The following is a 10,010-nucleotide window of genomic DNA, read 5'->3' on the forward strand; positions in this document are numbered from 1 at the left end:
TACTCCTTCCCAAGCCAAGGATGAGTTTTGCTGCTGGCTCTATCCCACTGCCAGACATTCCTGAGATGGAGCAACCACTGCCCTAAAGAAACCATCAAGTTCCTGGACAACAGCATTTTGATAGCACTCTATTTTCAGGTGTGTATTTGAGAAGCAGTATTAAAGTCATCCTCTGCTCCATTACCCTTTCTACTAGGTGCTCAGACCATTTCATCAGGACCAAAATTTCCAAGTAACATAACCACTGCCTCTCACTCCCATTGGGGAAATCAGGTGCTGCTCCACCACCCCATTTACATGGCATTAAAAACCAAAAACAGTCAGAGCAAACTGTTGCTTTGTTTCAGTAGCAAACTTTGCAGGCCTCTCTTGGTTGCATTTGTAATGAAGAAAAATCCGAATGCAGCTCAGAAAAAGTCAGTCAGAGCAACTCTTTTTTCTAGAGGTTGTTAACAGTCCCATCTAACCCTTACACTTGAATGCATCTGGAGTTGACTGGTCTGTGCTTTTTTGCCCTGCAGTTTAATACCTGTTGTTTAAGGTACTACCAACACCATGTGTTTTACATGCGTGTACTAAAGATCATTCTGCTATGCAGATTACGTGCTCTAGTCCTAATTTTTCAGTACCTCGACAGTGAGCATCACCTCCCTAGGTAACAGATGAGGCCAGATTTCCAAACAGAATCAACACGACTTCCAGACACTTCCCCATCCCCCCACTCCCCAAAGAAGGTGGCAAAAGAAAGTGTTAGGAGTTTGAAGGGTTTGGGTTGGTTTTGGTTTCGGTTTGGTGTCTTGGGTTTTTTTGCCAAAACGCTAAGAAAATGCACAATTGTGGTTTTATTGCTGTCCAGGTGGAGCTTGTGGAAAAGATTTAAAGGGCACAGCAAGGGCGGCAGCGCTTGACCGGCTGGCTGACAGCACCCCGCAGCCCCTGAAATTGCCCAGATTCCCGGTCCTGTGGGGAAAACGCCCCCGAACAAGAAGGGAGTTTTCACACACAGCAGCGAAGTTTCCCAGCCCTGAGACCTGAAGAAGTTACGGCTGGCTACGGCAATTAGCATCGCCCCCAGCCACAACCACCTCACCTCAAAACAAAAGCGGAGGACCACTTTTTCTTTTGTCTTTTAAAGCAATAATGACCCTCAGCATTTCAATATTAAATCTCCTTTCACAACGGATCTGGCGGGATGTGAAAAATAATTTCAAGGAGGAGGTATATGCAAAGCAGCTGCTCAAACATACTCAGATTTGTGAAAGGCGCTGTAAAATTAGTCTGATAAAAGCAATTTAACAATTTTCTAAAAAAAAAAAAGTTAATGTCTTTCATTTAGTTTCCTCTGATGGTGCATTTTAAAAAGCATGAAACAGAAAAACTTACCCATTTGAATGCCTTAAAGCTGCTCTCAGTATGTGCTAAAATTTACATTCGTTGTATATTCTCTTTTCTCTGAAACTCTAGAGAACAACTCATGACATATGAGTTCAAAGCAAATCATTGACTGTAACGATGGACTTACAAAGAAGAAAAACAACTGGCTGACCTAAGGTAGAATGATTTTCTGGAGTTTATTAATACCATTTAAAATATTACAGATAAAAATCAATTACATTTCATGCATTTAAAATGCAAATCTAAAATGTTCCAGCGAAGGGCTTTTCATTTCAATGTGAAATATCCAAATTATTTCAACATTACAATGAGACAATTAGTTTGCAGCATTGCAAACCGCTAATGTAGTGTCAGGAGTGTTTATTAACATTTATCAATATTATTTTCAGGAAATACACATAGGCCAACGTTAGTTCAGTTTCACTTGGACAGTTTATTTAATACATGGGTTGTGGCAAACCCACTTTATGAAATATAGGAGAACTCTCACCGTAACTATACCTGAACTGCCAGCAAATGCAAATAAGTACATGCTCCATTAAATTAAATGTCATTCAACATTTATCAAATATTGTTTGCTTAATTACAGTTGTATGCCTAGCTAAATTAATATTCAAGCAAAACCTATATCCTGAAGAGTGATTTGATGCACACTTCAAGAGAGGAGTCCAGGAAAAAAAAAATGCAGTGAACCAGGGCTGCAACAAGAATGTTTTCTCGTGACAGGAAAAGAAATAAAAATTAAAAAGAAAAAAAAGCTCAAGTGTACTTCAATATATTTTCAAATATTTACTGGAAGAAATTTACAAGAAAAATACTATACAAAATCGTCTCCTGGACAACTGCACCTCACACCGATATATTGGTGGAGTTTTATTTAATTGTTAGCTAATCTAGAACGATTTCCCAGTGGTACAAACCTATAGGTTCAGACGCATTTTACAAATATTTAATTTTCCTATTTCCCCCGGCCTCCCTTTTTTGGCATTGGAAATACATCTTCGCTTGAAACCCACGGCTCTTCTTCATCTGTCTGAAGTTAAAAAAAAATATACGACTTTCAACCTAATTATTTTCAACGCATTTCGCGATTCCTGCTCAAACGAGAATTATACAAATATGCTGGCAAACGCAGTGAAATTCGGACTCGAGGAGGTAAACGATTTGTTAAAATTGGGAAAAAAAAAAGGGGGGGGGGATGGGGGAAGGGGGAGAAGGGAAATAAGCGTACTGCCGCTCCGGTCCCGGGGAGCAGACGGGCTCCGAGCAGGCCCCGGGATGGGAGCAGCTCCGAGGGTCAGCTCGGCGCTGTGCGGGGCGCGGAGCGCGGCTGGCGGCGCTGCCGTCGGGGCCCCGCCGCGGAGCAGCCCCGGCCCGCCTGCCCGCCCCGCCGGGGCACCGAGCGCGGCTCTGCCGGGGAGGCAGTGCGGGACGGTTTCCAGCAGCAAAGCGAGAGGGGACGTGGGTGTTTTTTCCGCTCTAAAAGCAACACGAGGCGGGGGCGTCTCGAGGCGAAGGGGAAAGGAGGCGGCGGCGGGGCCGCCCCGTGGGGGGTCGCGGCTCTCCGCCCTTGCCGAGCCGCTCCCCTGCCCCCGTGGCGGGGGTTGCGCGGCCCGGCCGCACCGCCAGCGCCGTGCGCGGCTCCGGGAGGGCAGCGGGGCCGAGCGCTGTTCTTGCGGAGCCGTGCCAGCTACTTACGTGTCCGCGTCCCCGCCGCAGGGCTGCGCGCTCGGGGGGCTGCGCCACCGGGAGGGCGGCGGGACTGGGGGGCGCCACGGCCCCGAGCCTCCGCCCGTCACTCCAGGCCGTTGCGGTGGCCGGGCTCGGGGGGCGGTAGCAGCTCCGGGGAGTGGCAGGGCGGGCTGCCGGCCGCGCTGTGCTCGCTGTCGGTGTCGCTGCCCTTCTTGCCGCCGGGGCCGGGGCCGCCGCCGGGGCCGCCGCCGCCGGGGCCCCCGGCGCCTCCGGGGCCGCTGTGGGTCTTGACGTGCTTGCTGAGGTGGTCGCTGCGCATGAAGCGCTTGTTGCAGACGGGGCAGGCGAAGCGCTTCTCGCCCGTGTGGGTCCGCAGGTGCCGCTGCAGCTCGTCGGAGCGGGTGAAGCGCTTGCCGCAGAAGAGCCAGTTGCAGACGAAGGGCCGCTCGCCCGTGTGCCAGCGCAGGTGCGCCTTCAGGTGCGAGGTTTTGCCGTAGACCTTGCCGCAGCCGGGGATGTGGCAGCTGTGCAGCCCCTTGCGGCGCAGGCTGGCCCCCGCCGGCCCCAGCCGCTCGGCCTCCTGGCAATTGGGGCAGTCGCAGGTGGCGCGCCCCGAGTAGCGGCGGGCGGAGGAGCGCGGAGAAGCGGCCAGCGGCGCGGCGGGGCCGCCGCCCAGCATGGAGCCCCCGGCGCCGGCCAGCGGCGAGGGGGCCGAGTCCGGGTAGGAGCCGGGCAGCACCGGCTTAAATCCGTCCATGAGATGCTGTCCGGCGGGGCTGAGGAGGTGCGAGGAGGCGCCGCTGCTGAAGGCCGAGTGGCCCAGGCCCGAGTAATCCGAATTGTAGCCGCCCAGTGGCGAGTGGAGCGAGGTCTGGAGTCCGCCGGGCGCGGGGTGCAGCGAGCCGGGCAGCGCGGCCGCGCCGTTGGGGCTCTGCACGTCGATCCAGCCGGCGCCCACGTCCCACCAGCTGGAGGCGCCCGCTGAGCCAACCTCGCCGGCGCCGAGCCCCGGGTGCGAGGGCTTGAACCAGGACTCGTAGGGGTGCGCCATGCCCACCCGCGGGTAGATGCCCTGCAGCCCCTCCACCGACGTGTGCACCTTGGAGATGAAGACGGGCTGGTGCGCCGCCGCCTCCTGTCCTGCCGCCCCACCGCCGCCGCCTCCGCCGCCGCCGCCGCCGCCGGCGGCGCTGCCCGGCGCCTGGAAGACGGAGTAGTCGTTGGCGAAGGGCGAGTTGGCGGCCGCCGCGCTGCTGGAGGTGAGCGAGAAGGCGCTGGAGCCCGGCGAGCCGCCGCAGCTGAACGAGTCCGAGACGAGGGCGGCCGCCGCCGCCGCCGCCGCTGCCGCCGCCGCCGAGGAGCCGTTCCGCGCCGCGCCCGCCACGCCGAAGCCCGGGAGGCCGGAGCCCACGGCCCCGCAGCTGCCCGCCGAGGCTGAGGAGGAGGAGCGTTTCCAGGGGTGGAAGCCTTTGCCGAAGGAGGACGCGCTGTCCGAAAGGGCGGACGGCGAGGGGCTGGGGCTGCCGATCTTGTTGCAGGTCGCGGCGAGCATGGCCAGCGGCGTGGAGCCTACCCGCGGTTCCTCCTGCGGGCACAGAGGGGAGAGCGCCGTCCCGCCGGCGTCAGGGGTGGAGTGGCCCCGCGCCGCCGCCCCGCGCCCCGTGCTCCGCGCCCGGCACCGCTCCGCTCCGCGCCCGGCCCCGCTCCGCTCCGCTCCGCCGCCCGGCCCCGGGCGCAAAGTTTCGCGACTCCCGCGGGGGGATCCCTTCGCTGGGGCCGGCACCGCAGCTCTGCCTCCAAACGCCTACCGGGGCTTTTTTTCACCATCCAACTCCCCTCCCCCGAAGGAGCTCAGGAAGGGTTAAAAAGGGGGAAGAAAAAAAGAGAGGGGAAAAAAGTTGCCTCTGTTACCGTAGCTTTAAAGATGCCCCCGGCACGGCGGCAGCTACGTTTCAGCCTGCTCCCTTTCCCCGGGACGTGGCTGGTCCCCGTCCCTCAGGCCAGTAAGGCTGTTTTCTTAAATACAGAATCGCAGGACTATCAAATTACTGCTTTTTTTTTTTTTCTTTAAGCGTCCTTTAAATCAGCCTAATTTACGTAGCAACGATAATGAAATACATATATAAATTTAGCATATGTAAATATGTATGCATACACGAGTTGAACGTACCTGCTAGACACGGTGGGTTGTGTTATTTTAAAGGGAAATAAAAAGCCACAATCTGTTGCAAATTTTTTTTTAAAAATTGCACGCAAAAAAACCCCGATAGTGCTGGGTTTGGGATTATTTTTTTGTTTGTTGTTTTTTTTTCTTCCAGCAGTCACATGTAAAGAAGAAAAACCACTTCTTCGGGGGCACAGGAACAGCACAGCCCAGGCGCTGTAGGTTGTTTCTACAAATGCCCTTAAAACCTTTTCTTGCTCACTGAAAAGTGGCTCTGCCCCCTTTTCCCCCTCTCACTCTTTCTTTTCACCTAAATTCACTTGTACTTAAGCTAAAAAAAAAAAAAAAAAAAAAAAAAAAAAGAAAAAAAAAAAAAGAAAAAAAAAAAAAGAAAAAGAAAAAAAACCCAGGCTGAATAGAGGAGACTGATAGCCCCGGTCAAGACAGGGGTTATTTTAACCCCCTCCAATCGACAATAAAAAGAAACCAATTAAACCAGCAAGAGAAAAAAATCCTTAGACTCACCCCTAGAAGTGAAGTTGCCATCACACAAAAGTGCCCTCCTCTCAGAGGATCTTTTTTATATTGATAAATCAGAGGCAGTGTTTTTTTTAGAGGTGTGCAATACAATGATCAGTTCCGCCCATTCCACCACAATTGTAGCTCCCTCGCCGGCTTTGAAGTGCCGCTGAGCCGCCGCCAGCCAATCCCCGGCACCGCCGCCTCGCTCGCCGACGTGACCGCGTGAAGTCAGCAGCGCCGTCGGGCCGGGCCGCGGGCCCCGCCGGCGCTGATGACCTCACGCACTCACGCCGGCGAGCGGCGCGGCTGCGGTGCCGGTCCGCAGGGACCGCTCACCCCGGGCCGGGCCGCTTCGTCCCGGCCGCCCCTTTCCATCAGCCCCCCACCCCACAGCCGTGTGCGCAATTTGACAACAGTTGCTTTTGAGGTTGTTGGGGTTTTTTCCCCCTCGGAGCGGTTTATGTTTGAATTTTTATACCATCATGATCATCATCATAATCTCAGTGTTACTATGATTATCGGCGCGGAGAGAGCGGTAGCACCCCTTTTCTACACTAGCCTCCCTTTCCCCTCTTCCCGATCCCTTCTGGTCAGCCCCTCTTCTCCAGTTGTCCCGGCAAGGGGGGAGAACACTTTAGGTCACTGCTGCCCGTCGTTCCCTCCCTTCTCGCCCTCGCCGGCCGCGCTTTCAGGCGTGATTCTTAGCGGAGGGGCTGCACAAGCGGAGTCCGCCCGGGCGGCACCGGCACAAGCAGGGGCTGGCTTCCAGCCGCCTCGTCCCCCCGAAGGTGAGCGCTCTGCTCTCCTCGGCCGGCTCTGCGAGGCTGCGGGGAAGGGCAGAGCCCTCTCCCCCTGTCCCTGCGGGACCCCGCTCGGCCCGGCCCTGCTCGCCCAGGTGCTCTCACCCCCCGCGGGTTTTCCACGGCTTTGCTTAGCTCTCCAGGGGATGTTTTTCCTCTTTCTCTCGGCTCCGGTTTTGACCCGTTTCCGTGTCGTGGGGATATTGACTGTACATCATATCTATTGATCAAGGGAGTAATGTACATTATCATACTTTGAAGTAAGAGTGAAGTAAATTAATGAACTGCTTTCTTTCTCTGAAAGCTGACGCTTACCATAAATGTCGCGTTTCTCTCTGCGAGCTGCTCTGAATGATTTTAGCCTGTTGAGAAGGCGTGACAGGCCAGCCCAGAAGGAGGAAGGGGTGGGGGAAGGAGGGAACTCCGTTTAACAAATAAAAAAGAATTAACTTCATTGCTTTGGTCTCCTTCTATAATGATATTCATTTTACAGACCTAACGCACACTTGTTTAAATTTCGGATTTAATTTAATCAATACTATCACCCGCAAAGAGGGGAAGAACATTTCCCGGAGATACTCCCTTGTATGAATGCTCATTAACTTTTTATCTTCACTTTCTTTATCTGCTGGAGATGGGGAGGAACTATTAAGACATAGATCAGAAAGCGTAAGAGCAAAACAAGCATCGTGAGCATTACATTTTAGATGAACACAAAATCGCATTTTGTGGTGTGCCAGGTTGGGTAAAAAGATCGACACGCATTCCTTTCAGCCCCAGAAAGTCTGGGAGACTTTGCCATACACCGGGGAAGTAGAAGCCTTTAGTGATATATCTCTTTTTAGGACAACCTCGCCGGGTGGGTCTTCCATTCGCATCCGTATTTTGTCTGCACTTGTCTGCCCAGAGGAAACGTGTCCTTTTTTGATCTTTTCGTGTTTGTTTGTTCCGATGCTTGCCTTGACTCCTTTGATTTGGGGTCGAAAATCCTTAATTTTCAGTGCGCTTTTCCTTTAAAAGCACCGTGTGGGAAATTTTGAAAAACTCGTTGTAAAAATAGTCGTGGGAGTCTTTACAAGGGAACTCAACTGAGAGGGAGGAAAAAAAAAAGGCAAATACATCAGAACAGAAATCACAAAACTCCTGCCAGTGGGCATCCTCCTGCTACTCTGATAATTTCCCCGAAACTGGAAAAGCTGCAGCTTCTGAACTTTGAGAGCGGTGAGCTGATATTTTCTGAATTGGCCACGGAAACATCTGTAACCTTCCTCCTTTGTATACATTGCCTGCTGGGCAAAGGATTTAAGCAAGCTTACAATTTTGTTTGCATTTGCCTTATTGACCACTGCACTTAAGGGTGCAGTACATCAACATAATATGCAGGTGGGGGCGGCGGCGGGGTGGGAGGGAGCCAGCAAAGAGAGGTTTTACAGAAATTAATTAAAACTTTTTTTTTCCCCCCATTTGAAGTTTAATGTACGGGAGGAGATAAATGTTCGTGCCGTTTCTTGAAAACCTGTGGGATCCACTCTCAATAAAGCTAAAATCTATTAGCATTCTGTATGCATCTGCAGCATAAATTTCATTTGAATTTCAAATTTAATAAACCAGGAGGTTTTTAATCATCCCTGGTTTTATTTGTTTGATATTAACATGCTTATTGACCGGGTCTGTTGACCAGTTTGATCATTACAGGACAGCAAAAAGTTAATTAAAACGACCACAGCTCCTTAATCATATCATCTGTCTCATCCATGTCGCTCCCTTTATTACAGCCTATGATGGATAGTCTCCCAGATTAATTTCTCTGTTTCTTCGATTTGGACATCAGCTTTTTGGACCTAATTTACATCCTGGGAACAACTTGCTCAAGTCTGCCTAACATCTTGAGCCTACAATGTAGATTAGCAATCTCGGAACTTTAGACACAACGATAGCTGTCGCTAACCTTTCGGGAAGGGGGGTGGATTTTCTTGGAGCATACCCCGATTCTCCGCGCTGCGACGGGCATGCGGACAGAGATGGATAGACCCTTGCACCAGAGGTCCTCGCCTGTCTACAGACAGCGCTACCGGGGTGTAGAGGGGGATTTCTCTTTGAGGAAACAGAGGTCTGTGCTATTTGAAAGGGCGTAGCTGGAAAGATTAGGCTGCGGGCTGACCACGCCGTGTGCTGAATGTCCGTGCTAGCGAGGGAAAGCGATTCACGCCACCCTTGCGCCAATTTAGGGGCACACGGGAGGGAGCCAGACTCCCCTGTCGCCTCCCTGGCGGTGCGGCTCCGCTCCGCCGTCTGTCAGGTGTCCAGCGAGGGGGAAGCCTCGCTCCTCGGCGTCCAGCGGCTCCTAGCTCCTCTCCCGCGGTCACGGGGGAAGCCTCTAGGCGGGGGCCTTCTCCTCGCCCTCGCTGGGCTCCGTGCTCTGGAAAAGGCTGCTTTGCCCCCGTGTTTGCCCCACCGCCCCGTACCTGCTGCCCTGGGCTGGGCAGGTGAGGGCCAGGAGGTGTCCCCTTCGCCCGACACCTTCACCTAGAATCCGTCACCTGGAAGATTTACCGAGGGCTGACAAACAACTCTTCACACGCACAAGGCTTGGCTTGTTCGGGGAGCCGAGAAAGGGGAATGGGACGTAAACGAGACAAAAAAGCCACCAGCCAGAAAGGACCGTGCTGTGCCCGGCGGTCACTGAGCTGAGAGGGTGGTTAATGTCTTCCTTAAACCTCTACCTGCACCCCTGCATTGCTGTGCTTCACTTGGGACGTTTCCCTCCCTGCCTCACTGGGCACTTTCGTGGGGAGCGGAGCTCCCTGTCGGGCACGGGGCGCGGCGCGGACGGTGCGTGTGCGCCGCTGCCTCCTCCTATTGCCTGTGTGGGATTTTTCTCCCGTAGGTGTAAACGTGCCCCGGGTACCCGGTAACCCTGCCGGTGTAAACGTGCCCCAGGTACCCGGTAACCCTGCCGGTGTAAACGTGCCCCGGGTACCCGGTAACCCTGCCGGTGTAAACGTGCCCCGGGTACCCGGTAACCCTGCCGGTGTAAACGTGCCCCGGGTACCCGGTAACCCTGCCGGTGTAAACGTGCCCCAGGTACCCGCAGCCCTGCCGGTGTCCCCGTCCCGCTGCCCTCCCGCGTTTCCCAGCCTGGGGCGGCCTGACTGCTCCTCGGCGCAGCCGGCGGGGAGAGGGGCCCGGCAGAGCCCGGGCTTCTCTCTGCAGAGGGGACACGCCGACCTGTCTACAGCCGGCGGAGGGGATTCGCGATTCACTTCGACGTCTTTCCTCGTCTGTTTACTTATTTGTCTGGATCGGTGCTTAAAAAAAAAAAAAAAAAAAAAAAAAAAGGCAGCTAGCTACGTCTCGGAAGGGTCCCTGTAATTAAATTAGCCGGGAAGACACCGCGCACATGCTGGTGTGTGCATGCCTGGGGAGGGAGAGGAAGA

General features: G+C 53.8%; 1 protein-coding gene across 1 annotated transcript; it reads right to left on the bottom strand.

Moving 5' to 3' along the window:
- Window positions 1-3,190: 3,190 nt before the first annotated feature.
- SP8 (Sp8 transcription factor) lies at window positions 3,191-5,880 on the bottom strand. Its single transcript, XM_054274120.1, has 2 exons — window positions 5,777-5,880; window positions 3,191-4,672 (listed from the first exon to the last, which is right to left on the bottom strand). The coding sequence occupies exons 1-2, from the start codon at window positions 5,795-5,797 to the stop codon at window positions 3,191-3,193; spliced, it is 1,503 nt and encodes a 500-aa protein (XP_054130095.1). The 5' UTR covers window positions 5,798-5,880.
- Between the last annotated feature and the right edge of the window lie 4,130 nt (window positions 5,881-10,010).

The sequence above is a fragment of the Melozone crissalis genome, unplaced genomic scaffold (genome assembly GCF_028551555.1).
Source record: "Melozone crissalis strain CALT ecotype California unplaced genomic scaffold, PUWL_Pcris_2 ptg000016l_1, whole genome shotgun sequence".
In the NCBI taxonomy this organism is placed as follows: domain Eukaryota; kingdom Metazoa; phylum Chordata; class Aves; order Passeriformes; family Passerellidae; genus Melozone; species Melozone crissalis.